The following is a 27,704-nucleotide window of genomic DNA, read 5'->3' on the forward strand; positions in this document are numbered from 1 at the left end:
CTGGAAACACCGCCCCCTCCTCTTAACCCAGCAGGCCTGGAGGTGGTAAAAGTTTCCCACTGTTGCTAGACACTGAATGCTTCTCCACCCCTTGTTGGCTCTCTTAATCCAGCCCACACCTCTATAGACAATAGAGCTCTCTTCCATAAATCCTTGGAGAGTGCTATTCCCTGCTAGGACCCTGACTAATACACTGCTTGGTTTTCTTTTGCCACTTACCTCCCATAGTAGCTTATAAGGCCACTAAGAACAATGTCTGCGTTTAATTCTTCTTTTCTCCCCAATAGTGCTTGCTATCCAATTGGGACAAATAAATGCTGAAATAAAATATTCTTTCTTATTAACTTCCTTCAACATGAACACAAAATGAAAGTGATACAAACATTAAAAAATAAACACACACACACACACACACACACACACACACATAACACACACACACACACATCTCTCAGAATCCACAGGCAAAAGAATGAAATAATGCTAAGTGCTGACTTTACGGGTTTTGCCTGATTCCTCAAATTCACGGTTTATTCAAAATCCATATGGAACAGGATTTTTCTTCTCCAAGCCCAGAAATGAAAGACAGTTACTTCTGTTAAAATAGAAATCAAAGGGGCGCCTGGGTGGCTCAGTGGTTAAGCCACTGCCTTCGGCTCAGGTCATGATCTCGGGGTCCTGGGATCAAGTCCTGCATCGGGCTCTCTGCTCAGCAGGGAGCCTGCTTCCTCCTCTCTCTCTCTGCCTGCCTCTCTGCCTACTTGTGATTTCTCTCTGTCAAATAAATAAATAAAATCTTTTAAAAAAATTTAAAAAAAATAGAAATCAAAGTCCAAATAACTGAGAAACAGGGAAGCCTCATTGCTGACCAACAGGAGGATCTAAGAAACAGAGGGTGCCAGGAGTTGCATCCAACCCTATGCAAGAGATGGGCTTTTGAGAAAAAAGCTACTCTGTGGGGTCCCAACTTTTGGGAGTCTTTATCCTACTTTGCTTGTTTCTCTCTCTTCCTATTGTGAGCTACATTGCCACCCCTTTCTTACCAACCCTGATCTCACTGCTCCAATGCCAGCCAAGTGGGCCATATAAGGATTCAGGGCAATAAGGGGAAAGAAAGGAAGAAAAAAGAAACCTCATCATCCCTCATCTGGCCCCAGTGGTGGTCTTGTTATCTGTCTCCCTAAGCCACAATCTTTAGGCCATCCTCTATCACCTATAGACATCCCCTATTCCCCAGGAACTAGACCGAAGTATTCTTTTGAAAGAAAGAAGATTCTGACTTTGATCTTCTATGGATCCAAGGGTCCTCCTTTGACATCTGTGTCTGCTTTTGCTTCTACAAATGAATCCAAGTATAAAAATAGACAGTGTTGTGTATGTGTTGGGGAGGTGTGTAGATGATTACCTTTAATCTCTTTCTCATATTTCAAAAACCTTTAGAGACCTTCAAAAAGGATAACCTGGACATCCAAGTGGATGACCAAACACCCTACCCTCTCAGTTCCTTGACCTCCTCATCCCCAATGACCTTCCTTTTACACGATAGCAAAACCACCCACTCCCTGCAACTGCTCTACTTTTAAGATCATCAGTCATGCTGTCTCTCTGCAGACCTCATACTTTTCAAGCCAACTTGCTCCATCTTTCTTCAATCTCACCAGCACTTCCTCCCTAAGAGTCCCCTTCTATTCTCTCTCCTCTGTATGTGCCTCTGATTCCATGGTTCATCCTTTGGGGAAGGCTTTGCAAGTATGGTAAGTTCCCTTGGTCCTTTGTCTATCTGTGGTAACTCCCTGGCACTAAATAAATAAATAAATAAGTAAGTAAATAAGTAAGTAAGTAAAATAAAACCATTAACCTAAAATGAACCTCACCCCTCAGCTCCCCCCATTCTGTTCCTGAACAACTGAATGCCACACATCAGTCAGACAGGAATCTTGCTAAATTCTCAAGAGACTCTCAACATTCCCAGCATCAAGAAGTACTTGCAGGGGCGCCTGGGTGGCTCAGTGGGTTAAGCCGCTGCCTTCGGCTCAGGTCATGATCTCAGGGTCCTGGGATCGAGTCCCGCATCAGGCTCTCTGCTCAGCAGGGAGCCTCCTTACCTCTCTCTCTGCCTGCCTCTCCGTCTACTTGTGATTTCTCTCTGTCAAATAAATAAATAAAATCTTTAAAAAAAAAAAAAAAAAGAAGTACTTGCAGAGAGGAGGGGAATGTATAAGGAGGGAACTAGGGATTCTGAAATGAAGACTGTGCATGCAGGTAGAGGAGCCAACAAAGAGACAAAGCAGAAGAGAACCAGATGAGAAGAGTACACTGGAAGCAAAAACAGAATTTCAACGAAGTTTGACTGCCATTGCCTCTTGTGAACAACACTTCTTTTTTTTTTTTTTTAAGATTTTATTTAGTATTTATTTGAGAGAGAGAGAGAGAGCACACAAGCAGTGGAGAGGGGGTGGAGAGTGAGCAAAACTTTTATTTTTAGGAGTTGTTGGGTGCCTGCACAGGAGAGTCTGCCTTGTGCCACCCTGTTGGTGACAAGTGTTATGGATGAAGAAGAAAATTGTCCTGGGGACCCTTGGCATGTGCAAGTGTGTTGAAGTCAGGCTTTTGTTTCCTTGTCTGGTACAAAGGAATCTCCCCTACCTTCCCCGGAGGATGTTGGGAGGGTACGGATGGGTGGGAAGCAAAGGCATTATTGCAACAGTACTGAATGTACGAGGTCAAGGCAAGGCTGACACTGTTCTCAATAAGAAACACTGTGATTGTGAACAAAGGTTGTGGGTTTTTTTTTTTTAAATTTGTTTGCTCTTATTTTTTTGATACTAGACAGTTGGAATGCCAAGGGCAGTTCTGTGCCAAGCCACAGAAACGAAAGCCCGGGATTTCCCCTAGGCCATCAGCTTCCACACTAGCTAAAGGCCAGCACAAAATCTTCCCTAAGGTAGCAGTTTAGGAACTTCCTGTTGGTTTACATTTCAAACAGATTATATTTAATTTTCACCTCACCAGTCAGTGCTCAGAGTGAACAGTGATATGGTCAGGAGACAGACGGATGGGGCATTCTGCTGAGAACTGAACCAGCGACCACCCGGCTTCTAGTAAGTACCGCTTGGTTTGAATGTTTTAGGTTCTCAAGGCTGTGGTAATCTGAAATATTAATTGAGCAAAATTGCTGTTTGGGGTTCTTGGTTCATAATTGTACAGTCAGAAGGAAATAGGACCGCTTGGTATCACACCGATCAAATCCCAAATGACGTTAAACAGGTTATAGGTAATGATGGTGGGTCGATTCTCCTGAATAGATCATGGAGATAAGTCTGAAAGGCTTTTTTTGTTTGTGGGCAATGACAAGAAATGCAATCCGAACTATGAAGAGATTTAATTCTTCTTTCTTAAATAGGAAAAGCAAAGTGGTTCAGACAACTCTGAGGTTAGAATTCTGGCTCCGCTTCTTTTTAGTTATGTGGTCAAAGGCAAATTGCTTAGTATCACTGATAACAGTTTCTCATCTGTAAAATGGGTACTACATCATTGTATAAGTAGTTCTGTAGTATATGGAACAATATATGTGAAATCTATGTATTTTATAAATATATGTATGAATTGAATGAGATTTCATATATAATGTAGGATTTTGTTTCTATAACATAAGCTTATGCTTGTTCTGCTTATGTTATAGAAGCAAAATTTATATAATAGGTTTCATATATAATGGATTTCACGTATGTATACATAGATTACATATATGTAATATGAAATTCATACATGTAATATGAAATATATGTCCTGTTGGAAATCCAGTGTTTCTATACATACACAGTTGAATCTTGAACAACATGGAGGTTAGGGGTGATGACCCCCCACAGAGTGGAAAAATCCACGGGTAACTTTTGACTCCCCCCCCAAAACCACAAACAGCCTACTATTAATCAGGAGCCTTAGAGTTGGTTGACACAATTTTTGCATGTTAACACATATTAATACATTAATACATATTATATGTATTATATATGTTATATGTACTATATAAAACGTGCAAAATACAGATAAAGGGCCCTTGGCCTCCTCCCAACTTCCTGGGACTTCTCTGGCTCTGCCCTGCTTGATGCCGCCCGCTATTTTGAGTCTTGCTCTGATCACCAACACATCCCTGGTTGGAAAGATCTCCCCTGCCCCCAGGCCCTTCCCCTGTGGGGTCCCCCTTCTCGCAGGGTGCCACGGTGGTCAAGGGATCTTCCCACAGCTACCAGGAAAGAGCTCCAGCTCTCGGGAGTCAGTTTCACCCCCGGAGCCGGGCAGGCACCTGAGATGGGTTAAAAGAACAGGGTTATGCCCTGGTCCTTGCTCTTGAATTTTCCTCTGGAGAACGCAAGTTTCTGGCATGGAGAAGGGTTTATCTAATGCTTCCTCTTGGCTAGACAGGCTTCCTCAGCTGCGTTGGGTCCATAGCCTCCTGCCGGTGCCCTGTCCTTTGTCTCTCCTCCTTGGTGCTGTTTCTAGCAGGGACTTTGTTGTCACAGTCCCTTATGGGGCAGGAAGGTCCAGGGAACAGGGCTCCTTCCAACACCTCCACAGAACTGCCCCTCGGTGAACACAAGTTGCCCGGATGTGTCCTTGTCACTGTGGCGACTCTCAGCCTCAGGAGCTTTCCAAAGCGGAAGGCTGATAACTCATCACAGCGACATTTGTGGGCACCACCCTGAGGCTCCACGATCGAGTGGCTCATCAGTGAAGCACACTGTTGTTTGAGGACTAACTGGCCTTTCACTCTTCCTTTTGACAGAAGAGAACAGACAGCCATCATGGAACCCAGACCCCAGAAGAGTCCAGGTACCCAGGGCGTATACTCTCCGAAGTAAAAAAAAAAAAAAAAACTATTGAATGTGACAAACAATTCTCATCAAGCTAACCAGGATCCAGAAGACAGTTTTAGTGAGGCTAAGGGGTGGCATTCTAGGACAATGATTCTTGGTATGGAGAGTGTGGCAGGGGCTATTGGATTGGGTTCATTATTTTGTAAGAGCTCACCTGTCTAGAAATTTGACATTTTCTGATTTTCATCAACCAGCTGTTCCATCTGTTGCTTGGAGATGTTACTGAAACAAACACTAGCCCAGAAAAGACTGAAGAGGATTTTGTAATTTATTTTAATTTTTTTAAAGGATGCTAGCGACCCTAATTCTTTTTTTTAATTTTTAAATTTTTTTATAACATATAATGTATTATTAGCCACAGGGGTACAGGTCTGTGAATCACCAGGTTTACACACTTCACAGCACTCACCATAGCACATACCTTCCACAATGTACATAACCCAACCACCCTCAGCAACTACCCCCTTCCCCCCAGCAACCCTCAGTTTGTTTTGTGAGATTAAGAGTCTCTTATGGTTTGTCTCCCTCCCAATCCCATCTTGTTTCTCCTCTTTTTTTTTTTTTTTAAGATTTTATTTATTTGTTTGACAGAGAGATCACAAGTAGGCAGAGGGGCGGGGGAAGCAGACTTCCTGTTGAGCAGAGAGCCCAACGTGGGGCTCAATCCCAGGACCCTGAGACCATGACCTGAGCTGAAGGCAGAGGCTCAACCCACTGAGCCACCCAGGCACCCCATATTTTGTAATTTAGTAGGAAATTCACACTTGAGGAAACTGCCTAAATTGTTGTCAGAAAGGTAGCTCAAGGTATATTACTCAAAGGTCCTTGTTCATGTTAACATGGTTCATTGCAGGTGGGTAGTTAGGAAAGCTGAGTGTGGAGTGAAATAATTTAGAAAGCAAATTATCCAAATCAACTTAGAAGTAAATAGTTTTGAATACCTATTCAAAGCACCTATTATTAGTAAAGTCACTGTGCTTCATACTCTAGAGATTATACAGATTAAGTTATAGAATCATTGCTCTGGGTGAGCTTATAAATTTTGTTGGGAAGTTAAACACACGAGAGTAAGCACAAATAATCAGGGTATGCTAGGAATCACGAAATAAAATGGGATGGGGATCTGAGGAAAAGCATACGAGTAGTTATGGGAGTCCAGAGAGGTTTTATGAGAAGACATTGAAGCTGGACCCTACAAGATGTGTAGGGTTTTAAAAGAGATTGCAAAAGGGCACGTCTCAGCAGAGAGGGGTGGCATGAACAAAAAGCAATGGGTGGGTTAGAAGCAGGCTGTGTCAAAGGACAACAGGTGTAGAAAGTAGGACAGGGGAGAGTAGAGAATGAGGCCATGGCACTCTACTGTGCCTGACCTTGATCTCATAAGACCAGGAATCCTTGCAGCCTTTTTTTTTTTTAAACTTTATTTATTTATTGGACAGACAGAGATCACAAGTAGGCAGAGAGGCAGGCAGAGAGGCAGGCAGAGAGAGAGGAGGAAGCAGGCTCCCTGTTGAGCAGAGAGCCTGATGCGGGGCTTGATCACAGGAGCCTAAGATCATGAACTGAGCCGAAGGCAGAGGATTTAACCCACTGAGCCACCCAGGGGCCCCTCCTTGTAGCCTTTTGAGCAAGATAAAGGCATCATTAGATTTGCATTTTAGGCTGGTCGTATTTTTTTGAAATAGCTTTTTGCGGTGAAAATGGCATACAATAAACTGCACATATTTAAAATGTACAATTTGATGAGTTTTTCTATGTGTATATGCCTGGGAAACCATCACCGCAATCAAGATAATGAACATATACATCCCTCCCCAAAGTTTTCTGTTACTGATTTCCAGTTTGATTCCATTATGTTCTGAAAATATACTTTGTAAACCTTGGATCCTTTCAAATGTGTTGAGACTGGTTTTATGGCCCAGAACAAGACCTGCCTGGGTACGTGTTGCATGTGCCCTTGAGAAAGGTGTTCATTCTGCTGTCGTTGAGTGTTCTATAAATATCAATCAGCACGAGTTTGTTGATAATGCTGTCCAAATTGTCCAAGTCCAGCATATATTTATGATATTCTGCCTATTTCTTTTTATCTGTTATGGAGAGAGAGGTATTGAAATCCCTAATTGTGGATTTGTCTATTTTTCTATGCTGTTTTATCAGTTTTTGCTTCATGTATGATGAAGCTCTATTATTAGGTATGTAATTAGGATTGTTATGTCCTCTTGATTAATTGACCCCTTTATCATTATAAAAAGACCTTTATCCCTGGTAATATTTTTTTGCTTTGAAATATGTTGTTAAAATAGCCAGCCCAGCTTTCTTTGGACTGCTGTTGGCATAGTGTGTCCTTTCGCTGACCTTTTATTTATAACCTATTCATGTCTTTGTATTTTAAATATGTTTCTTGTAAGTACCATATAGTTGTTTTTTAAATATTTGAATATATATTTCTTAATATTTGAATATATTTCTTGAAAATATTTTCCAAAAAAATTGAAAAAAATTTTTGTATTTGAATATATTTTTATATATTTTAAATATGTTTCTTGTAAGTACCATACAGTTGGATCTTACTTTTTTGTCCAATCTGACTAATCTCTTTTAATTGAATTGTTTAGATATGTATACTTCATGTGATTATTGATATGATCAGGCTTGAGTCTATTATAGTGTTGTTTTATATTAGTCTCTTTTTTTTCTTTGTTCCCCTTTTTCTTCTTTTTTGCCCCTTTTTGAACTAATTGAGTACTTCTATGATACTATTCATCTCCTTTCTTGGTTTATTGATTGTAACTGTTTTGTTATTTTAGTGGTTGCTTTAGGGCTGTTAGTGTATATCTTTAACATAACAGTCTATCTTATTACAAGTGATATTATACCAATTAACATACTATATAAGAATTTTACCTCCTGACCTTCATACATTTTACTTATTGAAACTGTATTTTTCTTACACATATGCTACAACCTGCACAACATATTGTTAGTATTTTTGTTGAACAATCAATTGAATTTTTAAATGTTTTAAATAATAAGAAAACAATTCAAATATTTACTTCCGCAGTTACCATTCAGTGTTCTTCGTTTATTTATATAAATTCAGATTTCTAGGGGCACCTGGGTGGCTTAGTTAAGTGCCTGCCTTCAGCTTGGGTCATGATCCTGAGATCCTGAACCCCCATTGGGCTTCCTGCTCAGTAGGGTGTCTGCTTCTCCCTCTCCCCACCTCTTGCTCATGCTCTCTCTCACTCTCTCTCTCAAATAGATGAATAAAATCTTAAAATAAAATAAAAAGCATTTACTACCAAAAAATTCTTATCAGAGAGATCATATGATAATTGTCTTTCTCCATTTATTACCAAAAAATTCTTATCAGAGAGATCATATAATAATTGTTTTTGCTAAGCAAAATAAGTTCCATTTGCTAGTTTCATCCACGTCTTTGCAAATGGCAGGATTTTGTTAGAATGGGGTGTCGTGGGTAGGGAGGGAAAAAATGAAACAAGATGGGCTCGGGGAGGGAGACAAACCGTAAGAGACTCTTAATCTCAGGAAACAAACTGAGGGTTCCTGGGGGGTGGGGAGGGGATAGGGTGGCTGGGTAATGGACATTGGGGCCAGTATGTGCTATGGTGAGTGCTGTGAATTGTATAAGACTGATGATTCACAGACCTGTATCCGTGAAGCAAATAATACATTCTATGTTAATTTTTAAAAATAAAAGAAAATAAAAAGGAAAAGAGGAAATAAAATTCAGACTTCCACTGATACCATTTTTTTCCCCAGCCAGAGGACTTCTTTAATGTTTCTTATAATGCAGGCCTCCTGTTGATGAATTCCTTTAGCTTTTGTATGTCTGAAAAATGTCTTGAAATTGCCTTTATTTTTGAAAGATATTTTTGCTGCATTTAGAATTCTTGAATGACAGTGTTTTTCTTTCAGTACTTTAAATATGTTGCTCCACTGTTTTTTTGGCTTGCATTGTATCTGGTGAGAAATCTAATATCTTAGATTTTTTTTTCCTTTTCCTTCTGTGTACATATTCCAAACACCACCACCATCCCTCCCCCACCAGCTGATTTTAAGATTTTTTTCCTTTATCACTGGTTCTGAGCAGCTTGATTGCGACGTGCTTTCATGCCATTTTCTTCATGTACCTTGTGTTTGGGGTTCCTGACCTCGTTGGATCTGTGGATTTATAATTTTCCTTAAGTTTATAAACTTTTTGGCACTATTTCTTCAAATGTTTTCCTGTCCACTTTCCCACTTAGGGATTTTATTACTTATATTGTAGGCCATTGAAATTGTCCCACGGTGCACTGCTGCTCTGTTAATGTTTTTTTATTCTTTTTCCTCTGCATTCATGTCGATAGTCCCTAGTATACTTTGTCTTCACGTGCACTAAATTGCTGTTCATGCCATCTGTCCTGTGTTTTTGTCTGTCTGTTTGTTAATGAGACATTGCAGTCTTTACCTTTAGAAGTTCACTTTGGATCTTTTTGATATCACCTGTGTCTCTACCTAATTTCTCATATCTATAAAGCACAGTTATAGTAACTGTATTTATGGCTTTCTCTGGTTATTGGAACATCTGTGTCAGTTCTAGGTTCATTTCAATCAATTATTTTCCTAATTATAGGCCATGATTTTCCTGCCTCTTTGCGTGGTTGGTAGTCTCTGATTCATTGCCGGACATTGAAAATTTGACCATGTTGGGTGCTGCATATTTTTGTATTTCAGCAAACCTTGAGCTTTGTCCTGGGAGGCAGTTAAGTTTTTTGGAAACAATGTGATCCTTTTAAGGAACAGTCCTCAGCCTAGAGATAATTATCCCTCACTACTGAGTCAAGACCTCTTGAAGCACCCTACCCAATGCCCCATAAATTATAAATGTTATCAGTCTGGTTGGAGGGAACAGTTAATTCTTCTGGTTCTCTACGAGCACCAGACACTGTTCCCTCTAATCTTTTCTAGTGGTTCTTTGGCCTCGGGTAGTTTCCTCACACCCACATATTGATTTATACTCTTGAATACTTAAGAACTTGATGCATGTTTCTGTGATTCTTTCTGTGTGAAGCTCTTCCCTCTCCAGAACTCTGTCCTGTGAGCCCTAGTGCCTTGATCTCCCTGAACCTTTAGCTCTGTCTCCTCAACCCAGCCATCTGCCTGGTTCCACCTCAGTTTCCCTTTCCTGTGCTGTAGCCTGGAATCTCTCTCAAGGGGATTGTAGGACCTACTGGGATTGTTTCCTGTCTCTTAGGGATCAGTGACATTAGCTGCCCATGCTCAGTGTCTTGAAAACCACTATTTTATATCTTCTGTCTGGTAGACCCAGTCTCTGTTATTCTGTCTTTGCCCAAAGCCCTAGATCAGTCAGATTTGGTGTTTAGTCTCAAGGGTATGTCAGGAATGGATTTGAAGATGTCAAGACTGGAAGTAGGGGGTCCAACGGGACAGTTACTGAAACAGTAAGTGGAAAACATGCAAAGTTCTCGAATTCACATGAACTGAAACATACTGAAACGTCTGAAGATCTTGAAGGTGGTGCTGATAGGAACAGGGAAATAGGGATGGGTCCCAGAGTATTTGGGAAGTGAAACAGGCATAATTTAATCATCGACTGGCCATAAGGGTGATGGAAGGGTGAGAGATGGTGATTCCTCAGCATCAGTTCGGGAGAAAACAGTACCATTGCCATGGTCAACAAACACTATCAGAGGTTTTGTGCCCTGAAACTGGTAGTCCGTGTGAATACTGGGGACACCCTGGGAATGTCTAAACTGGGCAACGTCTTCACAGATGTTTACTTTAAGCTTCTGCTACTTGTAAGGACACCTGGGTGGCTCAGTTAGTTGGACATCTGACTCTTGATTTCAACTCCGGTCATAATCTCAAGGTTATGAGATCAAATCCCACGTCTGGCTCCATGCTGGACATGAACCCTGCTTGAGATTCTCCCCCTCTCTCCCTCTGCCCTTCCCCTCCTTAAAAAAAAGATTCAACTAATTGTATACAATGTTATTAGAGACTTCCAAATTTTCATAAAATACCTACACCCCTTGAACCCTCTAAATTTAGTACCACCAAAGAGCACCTATGTTATAGGTAGAAGAGAGACTGGTTTACCATGCAAATGACAAAGGCTAAAGTTTCCTCTATTATTTTTTAATACAATTTTTTAAAAAAGATTTTATTTATTCATTTGACAGAGAGAGGTCACAAGTAGGTAGAGAGGCAGGCAGAGAGAGAGGAAGGGAAGCAGGCCCCCTGCTGAGCAGAGAGCCCGATGCGGGACTCGATCCCGGGACCCTGAGATCATGACCTGAGCCAAAGGCAGCAACTCAACCCACTGAGCCACCCAGGTGCCCCTCCTCTATTATTAATAATAGCTACTCTTCAGAGCTTTACTGTGTGCCTGGCCCAGTGCTGAGAGATTTCCATGTATTAACTCCTTCAATCCTCACCACAAATTTGTAAGGTCGGTGCTATTGTCTCCATTTTACAGATGAGGAAATAGAGAGAGGGTGATCCAAGGTGCTCTACAAATACTTGTTCAGTAAATAAACGTGTGTTCATCCAAGGCTGCATGATGATTTTAAGGAGGAGCTAATAGCAATATTGTTTCCTTCTCTTTTTTTCTTTTTCTCTTCCTTTTCCAGTGTGTGTGGGGAGTGTGTGTATAAGGATGAGGGATGGGGAGCAGACAGAGTTGCTTCAGAGGGACGAGAGGGAGGCAAGGTGAGGACAGCTGCCTAAGAATTACTCAATTCTGTGGACACCTGGCTGGCTCAGTTGGAAGAGTATGTGACTCTTTTTTTTTTTTTTTTTTTTTTTTTTTTCCCCCTTAGAGAGAGAGAGGTCACAAGTAGGCAGAGAGACAGGCAGAGAGAGGGGGAAGCAGGCTCCCTGCTAAGCAGAGAGCCCGATGTGGGGCTCGATCCCAGGACCCTGGGATCATGACCTGAGCCTAAGGCAGAGGCTTTAACCCACTGAGCCACCCAGGTGCCCCAGAGTATGGGGCTCTTGATCCCAGAGTCATGAATTTGAGTTGGATATAGAGATTACTTAAATAAATAAACTTTTTATTTTTTTTAAGATTTTATTTATTTATTTGACAGAGAGAGAGAGAGAGAGACAGCAAGAGAGGGAACACAAACAAGGGGAGTGGCAGAGGGAGAGGGAGAAGCAAGAAGCAGAGAGCCCATGACCCTTAGATCATGACCTGAACTGAAGGCAGATGCTTAATGACTGAGCCACCCAGGTGCCCAATAAATAAATTTTTTTTTTAAATGTTAAAGAAGGGACACCTGAGTGGCTCAGTCAGTTAAGGATCTGCCTTCAGCTCAGTCATAATCATAGGGTCCTGGGATGGAGCCCCGCCCAGGGCTCCCTGCTCAGTGGGGAGCCTGCTTTTTCCTCTGCCCCTCCCCCTGCTCCTGCTCCTGCTCCCTCTTTCTCTCAAATGAATAAATAAAATTTTAAAAGAAAAAAAAACCATTCTAAAAAAAAGTGTAAAAAAAGAATTACTAGATCGACTATAGCATAATAGCCCCATCAACTGTGCTACCTAATCCTGACTCTGTTTCCACTTAATATAAAAGCTCTAACTCTTTAGTAAAGTCTGTCTTTTATAAAAATCAAGGACAAACTAGAACAGCCTGGATGTGAAAGCAAAACCAAGCTCTTTTTAATTTTTTAAATAAATTTTATTATAACAACATTATGTTTTTCTAAATAATAAAAATAGTGCAGATTTCTGGAAGACATTTTTGAAAATACAGGGGAAAAAAAGACCCTATACATTTCAGGACTTACTGAGAAGCAGTTAACATTTTGGAAACCTTGTGATTTAACTAACCACTCTACCACCTCATTTTCAATAGCAGGTGGTTTTGCTTTTGTTTGCTAAGCCAAGGCAAGGCAGAATTACCCGGCTCCTCAGCCTGGTTCTTCCAAGAGTAGAGACAAACCTTGGCTCACAGCTAGAGAGCCAGCAAGGTGCCCCCAGACGCTAGAGCTAGACATTAAGGAGCTTCCACATGTCTTCTGAAGGAAGGTCCTGATTGTGGACGAGGAAGAGGAACCCTGGTGGTCCTTTGGCTTCTTTGTTTTCCTGGCCCTATTAGAGATGTTCTTTCCCATAACTGAATAATTCGCAGACCTTTCCAGAGGTAAATAGTGTTTTCTGATTGTAGCAGTTCTCGTTTCCAGAATTTACAGGGAACAAACTGAATCTGTTCACTTTCTTTTATTAGGCAAACCATTGGCATTTTATTATGAAAATGAAGTCTGCAAACAAGATTACTTTATTAAATCCCCACCTCCTCAGCTTTTCTTCTCTGCTGTAAGTGTGCACCATGATTTAACAGGCCTCCTACAGGCTTGTGAGCATTTTAAAAATCCTTTCTTTTCTTCCGAGATTTAACTAAGATGCAAAATGGTTTCAATTTTTTTTTTTTTTCAGTCTTCTTGGAAAAGGCGGTATTTCATTCTTTCCAAGAGTGGGGAAAGGAGCCTTCGTCTTTCCTATTACAAAGACCAGCATCGCAGAGGGTCCATTGAAATCGACCGGTGTGTATCCAATTGAGAAAACAAACAAGTTGCCTGCAAATTGAAATTTAAATCATTGAAAGAACCAAAGGCTTCACACTCAACAGTAGTTCTTGCTGAAAAGAAGCTAAAATGAGGAACATTTTTGAGTAAAACGTAGCAAAATACTTATTTTGTATTGTATATTATAGTTCATAAGTTATTACTCAATAAGCATCTAGTGACAAAAGATTTTGATTCACTTAATTTATGGATGAGGGCTGATAAAATCATCACTTCATAAACTCAACATGGATTTTTAAAAAGTATTTAGGTTGGCTTTTTTTTGTCTTTGCTTTCAGAAATTTTGTACAAAAAGAAAAGTAGAAAACATGATACTTTGTAAAACAAAGTCTCCAACCAGAAAAAGAATCTCTGAATTAAGTTTGAGGCTGAGGAAAGTATTCTCTATCGGTGCTGAACCAGATCTAAACGTCTTTTCTGAAATGATCAGACATTGATCAAACAGATCTAAATTTTATTCAGTTTGAATCCTAATATGTAATGCTAGTCTTTATGTTCGAATCTGTTTAACACTTTGTGTCTGTATCTGACAGGAATTCCAGTGTAGAAGTTGGCATACATGGCCAGGAAAAAATGCAATCTGTACAGAAGATGTTTAAATGTCTCCCTGATGAGGTGATGTCCATACGAACTACTAACAGGGAATACTTCCTCATTGGGCAGGACAGGTAAGTCGTAAGACAGCACAGAGTGCTTCCTGTGCGCCCAATAAAAAATAGACACACAGACAAATGAAACACCCTTTGATCAGAAGCCCATGGCTACACCCTTCAAGACCATCTTGATAGTCTTCCTCATTTGTGACAATATCTTGAAAAATCCCAGTATTCGTTTCCTAGGACGGCCATACCAAAGGACCACAAACTGGGTGTCCTAGAACAACAGAGATGTATTGTCTCACTGTTCTGGAGGCTAAGCATCTGAAATCGGGCTGTCCCAGGGCCATGCTCCCTCTGAAGTCCTAGGGAAGGTCTGTTTCAGGTCTCTCCTAACTTCTGGTAGTTCCTGGGCTCGTGGTGGCAGAACTCTAAGGTTCACAGAGCATTCTCCCTGAGTGTGTGTCTCTGCATTCAAACTTTTTACAAGGACGCTTGTTTTATTGGATTAGGCGGCCAGTACGATGTCATCTGAACTAATCACAGCTACAACGACACAACCCGATTTCCAAATAAGGTCCCATCCTGAGGTACTGGGGGTTGGGACTTCAGTATCCAAATTTTTGAGGGGACACAATTCAACCCATACCCCTATCACCATCACCCCAGATGCACTTCATGTGAAAGGACCCAATACACACAGGGATGTCTGGGTGGCTCCGCTGGGTCAGCGTCCGACTCTTGATTTCAGCTCAGGTCACGATCTCATGGGTTGTGAGAATGAGCTCCCTGTGGAGCAAGGAGTCTGCTTGTCCCCCCTCTCCCTCTGCCTCTTCCCACCGGCCCCCACCCGCTCTCTCCCTCTCTCTCCCTCTCTTAAATAAATAAATAAATCTTAAAAAAAAAAAAATTCACAAACAACTATACAAGCCGCCTATGTTAGGGAGGGGCAGTACTCCTCCCTGAGGGGGTCTTCAGTTTTGTTTTTGTTTTTGTTTTTGTTTTAAGATTTTATTTATTTATTTGACACAGAGAGAGAGAGCACAAGGATGGGGAAAGGCTGAGGGAGAAGGAGAAGCAGGCTCCCCACAGAGCAGAGGCAGCCCCATGTGGGACTCAATCCCAGGACTCTGGGACCATGACCCGAGCCAAAGGCAGTGGCTTAACCAGCTGAGCCACCCAGATGCCCCGGGGGGTCTTCAGTTTTTAAGAGGGGCTCCTGGCGCTAGCAAAGTGCCTAATGGATCCTTTATAGATGGTCATCTGCCCCTGCAGGAAGGCCAGGGTCAGGGGAGGTAGCGAACGCCCAAAGTATGAAGACCCTTGATCTGTTGCAGGTGAAGCCCAAGGCCAAAGGCTCTCTTTTTACATTGTCGTGAAAAGTCAATAGAAAAGATGATGTGATTTATATAAATGCATTCAAACCCATTCTTCATAAACACATGCCTTCCCCGACGGGAGGCATACCAGAATAGCTACACAAAAGTGGCACTGACAGGTGAAGGGGCTCGCTTAAGAGCACAAAAGAAATCAGTGTCAAAGCCAAGAGCTCCCAACCCTGTGATTATTACCATTATTTTCCAGCGTTTTCCCCCATTTCCCTGCGCTCGCCTCACAGAAGCGGCGTGAAGATTAATTCTAGTGCACAAGCGTGGAGGCGGTAAGGAGTCCGTGGGTCACTGAAGCTACTTCAGAAAAAAATCTTTATTTCCCCGGTACCTGCTCCCACTGCCTGTTCCGACCTTAATAACAGAACCCTTCTCTGGTTCAAAAGGAACACAGGTGCTATTGTTGCCACACACCGGCTGCCAGTTTGTTCCTATCAACAGGGAGAAGATTAAAGACTGGGTCTCCTTCGTGTCATCATTCTGCCTCGGGGGAGAGACAGCACGCCACAGCCCACAGGTGACTCCCTCCCTCATGAAACGCTGAGGCACACGAGCACCCCCTCTTTCACAAGGAAACAATGGTAGCTTTTTCCTTTCCTCCTCAGCCACTGGCCCTAATATGGGGAATAAATAAGTGGGAGAATGTACATCCTTGTCATTTTTATGAGTAACAATAGGAAGAAATACTTTTGTGTCTTGCAAGACACTTCAGGTCTTCATTACTGGGGCCGGAGGAGTAAAGGGGAACTGTGGCATTTTATTAAGAGTCGCCAAAACTAGAGTATTTTCCATCATTGTTATGCTGGGTGCATAACGGCTACCTTTTGAATGACTATGTCTAGGGCGGTTTCTGTAAAAATGCTTTTTCCTATCTCTTGCGTTTTCAATGCAATATCTCTGTCATGTGAAGGCTAACAGGTTTAAGTGTTTCATTTACTTCCCAAGAACCTTCACGAATTTACACAAGTCCTTTCTTAGGGCAGACCTTTATAAATGAAACTCAGTCTCTAGGCATTGTTTTGACGTGTTTTCTAAGTTCTTTGATGCTGACAAAGAAAGCAGAGGCCAAGGAGGAAGAAAATTGAGACGCGTCTCTGAGTAGAATCACATGATTAGAGCCAAGGGGTGGGTGTCGGTTTGGAAAGGCAGGTCTAGGGAAACTCAGGGCATCTGAAGACCAGGCTGGGAGCCCTCAAAGGTTTGGAAACTGCAGAGAGGCAGGATTGCGTCGTGTCTTAGTGAGAGAAGGCGGGCTGGGGTAAACATGTTCGTGGTAAAAGACGGGAGGTAGGAAGCCCAGCCACAAGGCTGTTGTTTAATTCCAGGGAAGAGATCAATCTTGACTGCAATATTCCTTTTCCATAAGCAGGAGAAATTCTCACTGGGCGGTAAAAGGCCCTCTTCAGACCCCAGCCCTCTCCTTGGTTCTCCTAGCACATCAGAGGCTGTTGGCCCCACCACACCAAGAAACAGTCTTCCAGACATGGTAATGAGACTCCCATCTCTCTCTCTCTCAGGACGCCTTGCCTGGGGATCCGCTGATGCTTCCGAAGTCTTACCAATGTATCTGACACTTTGCTCTAAGCCTAACCCACCATAAGAATGACTCTTATCACTGGTGATGGTCTTATGTTCAGTCTGTTTCTGGTACCACAATGAGCCTTACCGCTTGCTCTGCCTACCTCGAAAGGTACTCATTCATTCTGGGTGCCCCTCGCCCTGCATCCACATATGGGAGCTGGGGAGCCCTCCAGCTAACCAAAAGTCTGGCTGCCAGCCTTTTCCTCCCTTTCACACAGAGGGCACAGAGTACCTCTGTGAAAAGATTCCTGAAACACCACTTGGTTTTCTGCCCTATCATCTGTACTTCTGGGGGAAGGAACACCGAGGTTCTTGTTAATTTCCTTCACTTACTCAGATCAGTCTTGCTTCCCTGTGTGTGCGTGTGTGTGTGTGTGTGTGTGTGCCTGTGACTTCATCTTTCTTTCTAGTGAAATCCATTTGAGGAGAAAAAATACACCTGGCCCTTGAAAGTGATTTGTGATTATACTCTCTGCTTTGCTCAGATTTGCAATCTTCCCAAGTCTGGATAAGTGGGCTGAGTAATTGTTTGTTTGCTTGCTTTTTTTTCTGCCATGGATACCATTTGTCCTTCAGAGATGTAACCATTGACTTTCCCTTCTCCCTGGGTACACAGCATGTGTGAATTCAGCATAAGCTCCTGTTCTATTTAGCTGGGAGCTCTCCAACTATTTTAAAAGCTTTCTATAGTGGATCAAATTCACCAGGCCAAACACCTCATTTGGTATCTGCAGGAAATGGGTTGCAAAAGATAACTCTTTTCAGTAAATACCTCTTGTTTTTCACGCACGATACCCCTCTCCCTAAAGATAACGTTGGGGGTTGTCTTGCCTTTTCACACACTGTGTTCCAACTCCGTGGATTTTCAGTCAGCTCCAGTTACAAGTACTGTCTGCCTTGTTGGGGCTTGTTGTTGCCCAAACTAAGTGGGAACCCTTCTTCACCCCCAGCTCAGCATGGTCTGGCTTCATGATCTTGGCACCAGAGAAATGGACACAGTTGAAAGGATTATGTTTTTAGAATCCCTTCCCTTCAAGGACTTCTTAGAACACATTCAAGACCTTTTCAAAACCCCCTGCTCCCAGGCATTGTTCTTAGAAGAATTAAGTTGTACTTAGAACAATTCTCCTGCCATGCACAGCAGCTACTTTAGTAGACTATCCTGTATCTGCTGGGGAGGGAAGGTGGTAACTGGTTGAACCTACATTACCTTGAAGACTATAATTCATGCTATCACATGATCAACATGAGCAAATTCCATTTCTATGGAAACAATAGAAGTATGTGAGCAGAACACAAAAGAGGAATATTGAGCAGGAAGAGGGGAAGGTGTGGTGCCTTGACCATGGTCTAATTACCTTCTCAGATGGCACTGGGTGAAAACTAGTAGGTGCGGTGGGGGCCTCCATAGCAGAGCTAAGTGCCTTAGAACACCACTCCCCCAAACTCCCCCAGCCCTGCCAGAGTGAACCACTTGTTCTGAGTTACAGATCCCAATTGTAGAGAAAGCCGGAAAGATGGGTTTATATTTTTATATCACCAAGGTGATCCAGATGCAAGAGGCAAGTTCGAGTTGTGTGGGCTTCTTCTTGTAACCTTGGAAGATCCTCTGATCTTCTCAACCCAATTAATCTAGGATGGCTTGTCCAAAGAGCATATGGCTTAATTCTGTCTCCTGCAAAAAGAAGAGAAAGAAAGAGAGAAAGAGAGAGAAAGGAAGGAATGAAGGAAGGAAAGAAAGATGGAGAAAGGGAGAAAGAAAGAAAATAATTAATTCTGTCTTCATCTCTTTATCCAGCATTTAATGGAAAAAAATTCTCCAGGACTTAGACAAGCCCATTTACTACATGATTTCTTGTCAGAGACTACAGAAGATACAGAAGAAGAGAGTTATTATGTTAGTCCTCGAAGCATTCTTTCAGAGGTAACCCCCCTCCTTCCATTAACCCTTCATTCCTTGTACAGATATTTGCTGGGCCCTGTCTGTCTGCTGTTCCTGGGGGACTAGGCGGGCTTCTGTGGAACAGAGCAATGAATGGGGCACAGGTGATGTGTCACAGTATTGACTCTTGAATAGGAGCGCCCAGGAGACCAGACAGAAAGGGCTCCGTGCTGATGAGCGATGCTCAGAAAATGCATGGAGTACACGAGGGAAGGAAGGCAGGGGAGGTGATTTCCAGACAGAAGACCACGTAAAACTGAGCTAGTAAGGCTGGTAAAACTAAGCTAAAAGGCCATTAGTAAAAAGATCCCCCTACCCGCCCCTGCAAATTAAGTACAAAACTGTGCAGTAGAAGTTCAGAGAAGGAGGAGATACATGGGCAAAGGCGAGGAGGTCAGAGGGGGCTGTGGGACCTCACAAAGCCTGAACACAGCTTCGTCAGGCCAGAGGGCAAAGGTGCCGTCCAGGTGAAGCCAGGGGCCTGAAAGCCGGCCCTGGAAGTCCACCATTTATGGGGGAACAGCAGAAAAACTGATTTTTCCAGGTATGGGTTCATGATGAATCTGTTAGGCAGGCAGCTAAAAGCCCTCAGGGTTCTGGATCAACCATTCCCCCCAATGACTTAGTCATGAGGGGTTGGTTCGTGGAGAGCCTCTTGGGGTTGGGGAGGACGTATTTCTAGGACTTCTGCAGCTCCCTGCAGCCCTGTGTTGTGTGGGAGTCTGGCCCAGCCAGGTGACAGGGTCCTCCAGTTGCACCGGCTGAGAAAAAGAGTTCATCTCATTAAGTGCCTAGTGATGAAACAGAAAAATAAATGCAGTCAAGCAATGCAGTCCAATAAAACGCTGTATTGGGAGTGTGGGGGAATCCAGGAGGAGGAAACAGACTTGAAGCTGGAGAGGCTTTCCGAGTTCAGTCTCCTAGAATGAACGCCACTGTTCATCCCATAGGGGATATACTTACCATTTCAGGGCCCAGGGCCATCGTGGAAGGTTTAAGAGGTCCCTGGCTATTGGTAGACTTGTGTTTACGTCCATTCTTCTTGTCTGCAGTTGAATACTTTTATTGCTTCCAATGACTCTGGTGAATCTGCCGAGGCTGACAGTCTAAACCACTTCTCCGAGACAACTGAGAATCACTACATGTCAATGAAATCCTGGTATGTAAAATTGCCATGTTCTTAAAACTGATTTTTAACCAATGCACTCTTTTAGAACCATTACTGTTGACATATTAATTCAAAAGCATTGCCATAGACCAAGTCACTCCATTATTCCATAGTCTCAAAACAAGAAGACATGAGAATGATTTCTCTGCCTCCTGAAAACCATGGAGTGATCACCTCAGACCATATTCTATCTCCTGGGGAACTTATTTTCTATTCTGAATGTATGCTTGCATTCTCCCTTCTGCGCTTTAAGTCCTCCCAATGTCAAGGATTATTTTGACGCCATTTCCATTTTCAGAAGAAAAGTCTGTCAAGTTTTGATTCTGTGATTCTGAAGGCTAGGCATACTTGAAGACCTTGTTAGTTTTCACAAGCCTCCTAGCTACTGAAATCTGATTCACAGACCATTGAAAGTTGTAAACTTTTACCTGCTGAAAAAGGGTATTGTATTAATTTCTCATACTGTAGTGTCTTCAGAGAGACGTCCGACAAGACTGCTGATAGCAACAAGGAATCCCAGGCCCTTCCTGAGATCCAGAACGGGGGACTTCACTTACAAGAACAAGACTCACAAAGTGACTCTTGTCTTCCACCTGCCAATATGGAAGCACAGACCGTGAATGACATAAAGGGGTTGGCCTCGCTTACTGTTGTGCAATTATCTATTCTAATCAAGTAAAGTTCTAATTTCTAAAACTTTATGGGCCCTTAGAGCAAGGCAGCTTTCCTTTTTTAACTCAGAATTCGAATTTTAAAGTAATTCCTAAAAATCTTCAAGTCAGCCAACATTTTGACCAGCTTCCCCTTTTCACTGATGTGGTGGCCAAGGACAGTGAGTAACAGAGCTAGAAGTAAAGTGGTCCCCTGGGCTATGGGTAGCATTTTCAAATATTTCTAAAAATTCTCCCTTGACTAGTATTTCAGGCCCTGGAGCTTTGGATCACGCTGAACCTAGGTAGCATGTCCCCCAATGTCTACAGTTAAAATTATGAGCACAAAGGTTGCATGATGTTTGGTTATAGAATAAGAGGGGGAAGTGATAGGCTTTAAGTGATGCCAAGAGTATTTGATGAGATTGTTCTCCATTTTCACTCTTTCCATTGTCTTTTCTATGAATCATTTCCAATGGAGAAATGAGCAGATAGATGTAATACATTATCAACTTAGTCCATTTTTTACTCTACTGTTTGCCATGCACACCACATTCCAAGAGGGGTAGGGAGGGCATTAATGAGTAACTTAAATTCATATTCTGCAAATTTGGGGGACAATCTTTAACTGGAAAATACCATCTTAGATGTAAGAGGGCAAAGTCTACTCAGGAAGTCAGTTCAGAACCAGAGACTATGGCCTGATGTGACTTTTACAAACATTTTATCTCATAGTAACATCCCTGATGAAGGCCAAGTGGAGAAACTAAATGTGTTCCTTTCTCCTTCCGACATCATCAATTATCTCACTCTCACAGAAGCCGCAGGTCAGATATGGTAGGTGTGAGATCTGAGGGTTCTTGATTATAAATGGGGTGGGAAGATCGGGAGACAACAATTGTATCTTGAAACCATGTATGTGGCAAAACAGAGAGCTTGGATGGTAGTGTTGCTGTTATCACCAAAGGTCTTTGGTTAGAGGCAGAAAGAAGGGTGTTGCTGTGGGTTGCAGATAGGAGGACCCAAAAGTCCAGTAAGCAGCAAGTTTCTGATACTTGGAAGGTAAAGAAAAGCAGAAATGAATAGGTATGGTCCAGGGAAATCATTCTGAGCAATGACTCTTAAGTCATTAATCACTGAGCAATGACTATGGGATAAATGAATGAAGTGTGTAAAGTCAACAAGAATCTAAGATCTAAAAGAAAAGGTAGGACCAAGGTCAAAGACTTCCAGACACCTCTTGGTCAGGGACAGAAGCAAAAGAGAGAATTTTCTTAAAATCAGCACTGTTTATTTGATTCTAGACCTTTGATTTAAAACCTTTGCAATTTGTTTGGGTGGAGGATTACATTTTTACAAGGGAAGAAACCCCTTTAATGTAAAGGGGTGACAAGTTCTGTAAGAGGGCAGGAAACGCAATCTTCCACTTTTCAAATTTCCTAACAATCTCAGAGGTTCCGTAAATACTTGACTAAAACCGTTGACTTCTCTGTGCCTGGGCTTGTTCATTCCTCCATTCATGTATTGTTCATTAGATAGTCATTATGTAATCATCACGTGCTCCCTTTCAGTAAATACCTATTTTTTTTTAAAGATTTTATTTATTTATTTGACAGACAGAAATCACAAGTAGATGGAGAGGCAGGCAGAGAGAGAGGGAAGCAGGCTCCCTGCTGAGCAGAGAGCCCGATGCGGGCCTCGATCCCAGGACCCTGAGATCATGACCTGAGCTGAAGGCAGCGGCTTAACCCACTGAGCCACCCAGGCACCCTCAGTAAATACCTATTAAACATCTTCTGTTTATTTGGAGTTAAGTGGCTGTAAAAAAATATTTTTTGAAGGTAGTGCTATCCTTCTGGGGTCTCATAGCCTGGTGAAAAAGACAGTCACATAAACAAGCAAATATAAAATGCATGTGATTTAAATATACCAGGAATGGGTGTTCCCACCGTGCAATAGAAGTCCGGGGGCAGGGAGAGTCATTAAAGGAAGGGGAATGTAGGAGGACTATGTAGAGACGTTATGATTAGAGTTGGTTTTGGAAGAAGGGTCGGGTCCAACAGTAGTGACAGATGAGAGAATATTCCGAAAGAAAATGGAGTTTGTCTGCGTCAGATGTGGTGCACAATAGCTTAAGAAGCTGGTGATGGTCATCAGGGAACCCTAGTCTGTGTCCTGCGGGCACAGTCTCACACTTGAGTTGAATGCCGTGTCTCATTGCAGTGTGGCTCAGTGGCAAGGCCCCCCGCGCCTGGGATGCTTATTTTTTCACGGAGATCATCTTTTGGCCGTGAACGACCTGAAGCCCCATGGTCTGGACGAGGCCTCCTTGTTTCTCAGCCGGTCTGTCCAGAAGGAGGTGAGTCCTGCTGCCTGGCCCTGGCCAGGAATAAGACCAAGGTCTTGGGTGGAGCCTAAACAGTGCATACAAATACTTGCAAATAACAGAATGTTATTTTAGAAGCTTTTCAAAATTGTTTCATATAAAGGAGTGTTTGGAGAGGGCCAGGGGTAGGAGACTGTGGAGACCTCAGACACAGCATGAGGTGGTGGAAGGAGCTTGCAAGGGAATCCCATTGGCTCAGGGTGTGTGTTCCATTTCCTTTAGCCAATTTGTGCCTCAACTTTCTCTTCTGCAAAATTGGGGGTAAGGCTCATACTCATTGTTGGAGAATTAACTGTCATAATTGGTATCACATGCTTACAAATGGGACTGGCCCACACTAGACACTCTGTTGCGTTTACTGCTTTTCCTTCTCCAACTATTGGCTGGGGCATGTTGGCCAGGGTCCCCTTTTTAACTCTTCAGGCTCCTTAACTCAGAAATTGGCCTCGCCATATCTTCCTCACAGAGTTATTGGAAGAGTGTGTATTAACTATGTATGTTTTCAAAAGGCTCCCCATGGCTCTGCCTGTGGGTGCTGGTTCGGCGGGGCAAATTCCTTCCCCGGCCTATGTTTATTTCTAACATGCCACATAACCTTGGGAAAATCATTTTCTTCTCTGGGCTTCACCTTTGTCTCTCTACAGTGAGATAGCTGGTTTTCAACTTGTGATCCTTGGGCCCGTAAGAGACAAGAACTTGAGGAAGAGGTGAAGAAGGGGACAGTATGCATATAAGACTTTAACAAGAATGATCTACATTTGTCATTTATCTGCTCCTACACGAGCTCTGTTAGCTCTCCCGGAAGAAACGTTTCCTTGGCTTAAAATTCCTGAAAACCACTGTGCTAGATGACCTCTCCAATTTCTTCCAGGGTTTACAATTCTTATCTCTTCTGCATTACACAATAACCTCTTTGGTTAAACAAAAAACATATCCATACTCTCTAAATGGGGAAATCCAGCAAGGGTGAGGGAATTATCTAAGGGACATAACTAGTTAGTGGCAGGGCAAGGACTCATTCCTCCCTTCAGTCACTCATTCACCATTGACTGACTACTTCCTTTATGCTGGATCCCGGGCTAAGTCCTAGAGCTACATAAATGGCCTCAGCCAAAGCTTAAGGAGCTCACATATTATGGATCAAATAGGCATGTCATGTGCTAGTTACAGTACAGTGTGTGCTTTAAGATGTGAACAGAGGGCCATGGGAACAGAGAGGGAAAAGGAGTGAATCTATCTGAGGAAGACCAGAAAGGCGTCTCAGAGAAGGGGGTGTCTGGCTTGGGTTTTGAAGACTGGAAAGGAGTTTGGAAAAGAAGTAGATGTGAGGTGCTCAGTCCAACAATCAGGGGACTATAATATATTTCCTTGGCCAGAAACCTACTCTGCAGCCAAGTGTTCAATATAATCTTGTGAATGTTACCAAACAGTACTCTGACCCAAAGAGCTAGGCATCAGCTCTGAAGCCAAAAAACGGGCAGGGGTGTGGAGAAGGGTTTTCTGGGGAGCAAATGCAGCAAGTTCACTTGGGCACTCCTGACTACAGAGTTCCAAGACTTCCTTTCTAGACTGTGAAGCATCTTGTGTGGGAGGCGACAACAGCATTTCTCCTGTGCTGACTTTGCCTGTCCCTCTCTACTGGATAACAATTAGATGTTATGGAGAAATATGGGACATTCGCCAACATGCTTATCTGGGAGATCAAAGACTTCTACTTTCCCATCCCCCCTCCCATTCCTGACTATTGTTTATGGTAAAGTGGATGCCCAGTTCTCTTTAAAAATTCAAATAGCTGGTCCTTGGAAGGGAAAAGAATGTTGGAAGGAGGGGGATGTGTGGAACCAAAGGAGAGGCAGCCAAGGGCCCTAACTGTTTTAGAGCTTTTGGACTGATCCTATTCACTTTCCCTCCTGTTGGGCTACAGTTGAGAGACGAGGAGGTTGGGTTGAGGACAGGGTAGGGACATGGAGAGGAGGCCATGTGAGATTTAAAGGGTTGGAGGGAAGGGGTGTGTATAAAATAAAGAAAGGAGGAGATGCTAGATTATAGGGGAGACACATCAAACTTTAATTTCCCCCTGATCTTGTCCGGGGCTTGTCCAGCCTTGTTTGTGCTGGTTTTTTATGGTTTCATCTGGATTTTCTAGTTTCAAGAGGCTTTTACCCAGTGGTACAACTGGGCCCATCGGGTCTACCCTAAAGGCTCAGGCTGGCGGCCGCCAGAGAGTAAAATCCATCCTCCACCTGAATACGTAAGTCATCGTGGCTCCTCTGGCCAGATTTTGTGGTTCATGGTAGGGTTTTCTTCAAAACCAGCATCAGAGGGTGTTACTGAGGACAGACTGAGGACAAACAATCATAAGGATAATCTTTAGTCATTGAGTTTCCTTCTTTCTTGTGTTTTAGAAAATAAAACTCACCATCGGCCGGATCCCAAATTCGGAGAAATTTCATGCTGACTCCTGCACGTGCTCCTTAAAAAGTGAGCATGGCATACCTTATCCACTGGATAAGTCTGGACCCGGGAAGACACTGAAGAGGAGCCCGGCCATTAGAAAGGGTCAGTGCAAAGGAAGTGGAGAGTAACAGGCCAAGACCCGCAGAGGAGCCGAAAGGGTCCCTGGACTCTGCAGGGGCTCTGCCCCTCACCGCTGTGTGAGACGAGGCAAGTTAACCCAGCTCTCTGATTTTCGGCATCTACATCTCAACCGCGGGGATAACTCCCCTCTCTGGCTATTTGCATCCGGGATGTTGAGAGGGCCAAGGGTGGTAATGACTGTGGAACACAGAGGAAATGGAAGGCCTTAATATCTCAGACTTTGTCCCACACACCACCGAGACTGGGTAAGTCCCTCATCTAAGATGAACATGGTGTGCTCTCTGAGGCGGTACCCCCACGTAATCCCTTCTCGGTTGGGAACATACGGTTGGAAATGCTCATTCCAAGAAGGCAAGGTTCCAGAGAGATGTAATATCATATCAGTCCTCCCAAACACCTCCTGCTCCTTGTCATGCCCTTGGTCCAAAATGCCAGGCAGAGTCGCCTCTTGGACTCAATAATTATCTTGTTTTCTTAAAGACCCAGTAACTATTCCAGAAGTCAAAGCAATTTCAGGTCATATACAGTAAAGATCTGCTTTCTCTACAAGGAATTAAGGCAATGACTTAACACTTCTGAGTTTGGAAAAGTCTTAACTAATTGATACAGTAATTGATCCTACAGGCCAAAAACATCAAGTCCTTTTTCATAAACAGGAAAACAGAGGCAGAGCGTGAAAGGACTAATCAAATCTGGAAATGTTAGAGCATAAGGAGGCTTCAGGAAATATATCTTACCACGTTGTCATTTTGTGCCAGAAGACATCAAGGCCCCAAACGTTTAATACAAACAAAACAGAAACAGGCTCATAAATACAGAGAACAAAATGGTGGTGGCCAGACAGAAGGAGGGGACAGAGAAGTAGGCAAAGGAGAATAAAAGGTACAAACTTCCAGTTATCAAATAAGGCAGTCTCCGGAATGGAAAGCGCAGCCTGGGGAATCAAATCATTGATACCACAATAATACAGTTTGGTGACCACACTTAACTGTGGTGAGCAGAGCGTAATGTACAAGATTGTTGAGTCACTCTGTTGTAGGCCTGAAACTAACAGAACACAGCCTGTCAGAAAGGAACAATAGTAAAGCTGTCTCCTCTGTGGTTCCCAGTTTCATAGCTGTGTAGTGGCAGAACAAGAATCTAAGAAATCTAAGAATCTGAGAAACAGATGTCCTGATCTTCACTTTGTTTTTGGACTGAGGTTTGAAAAGACCTTCAGCAGACAGAAGACACATCCAAATACAGATATGTTATCCAGATTGTCTAAAAATCCTTACCTCCTGTTTCTTTTTTTAAGCTGGATTGAAGACTCTGCTTTCTCCCTAGTTTTATTGAAATGTCATTGACACATGGCATTGTATCGGGTCAAGGTATACAACGTAATGATCTGATGTGTGTGGATTCACTTACTATTTCTACTTCCAGAAATCTGTCCAATGGAAATACTCACCCAACCCAGATTGTTCCGTAATGTTCACTGCAGCACTTTTTGTAATAAAAAATAAATTCTTGAGGGATTGCTTAATTATGTGGACTTCCTGGGAATCCCACTTCCTGGGTCCTCTGAAGATGTTAAATATTCTACATGTGAGTCACGGAAAGATGTTTGCACTATAGTAAAAGGACAGGAACAAGTTGCGGCGTGCCTGGGTGACTCAGTCGGTTAAGTGTCTACCTTTGGCTCAGGTCATGATCTCAGGATCCTGGGATTGAGCCCCGCATCGGGCTCCTTGTTCAGCAGGGAGCCTGCTTCTCCTTCTGCGTCTGCCATTCCCCCTGCTTGTGCTCTCTCTCTTTCTCTAAAATAAATAAATAAAATCTTAAAGAAAAAGAAAAAGGGAAAAGCAAGTTGCAGAACAGCAGGCATGACTTCGTCCTATTTTTACAAAAATAAATTATTGGTATTTA

General features: G+C 42.8%; 1 protein-coding gene across 4 annotated transcripts; it reads left to right on the top strand.

Annotated features, from left to right (window-relative positions):
- The first annotated feature begins 2,948 nt into the window (after window positions 1-2,948).
- PLEKHS1 (pleckstrin homology domain containing S1) lies at window positions 2,949-27,704 on the top strand. Of its 4 annotated transcripts, none has more exons than XM_059398634.1 (13): window positions 2,949-3,101; window positions 4,787-4,833; window positions 13,130-13,218; window positions 13,339-13,445; window positions 14,021-14,155; window positions 15,913-15,988; window positions 16,838-16,957; window positions 18,851-18,976; window positions 20,047-20,153; window positions 20,631-20,837; window positions 21,548-21,649; window positions 23,036-23,171; window positions 25,604-27,704. In XM_059398634.1, the coding sequence occupies exons 2-13, from the start codon at window positions 4,806-4,808 to the stop codon at window positions 25,781-25,783; spliced, it is 1,413 nt and encodes a 470-aa protein (XP_059254617.1). In that variant the 5' UTR covers window positions 2,949-3,101; window positions 4,787-4,805; the 3' UTR covers window positions 25,784-27,704. The 4 variants fall into 4 exon arrangements, with proteins under 4 accessions (XP_059254617.1, XP_059254619.1, XP_059254618.1 ...); XM_059398636.1 differs by having other exon boundaries at window positions 2,951-3,101; window positions 20,631-20,795; XM_059398635.1 differs by having other exon boundaries at window positions 2,952-3,101; window positions 16,841-16,957.

This window comes from Mustela nigripes, chromosome 4 (assembly GCF_022355385.1).
Source record: "Mustela nigripes isolate SB6536 chromosome 4, MUSNIG.SB6536, whole genome shotgun sequence".
Lineage (NCBI taxonomy): Eukaryota > Metazoa > Chordata > Mammalia > Carnivora > Mustelidae > Mustela > Mustela nigripes.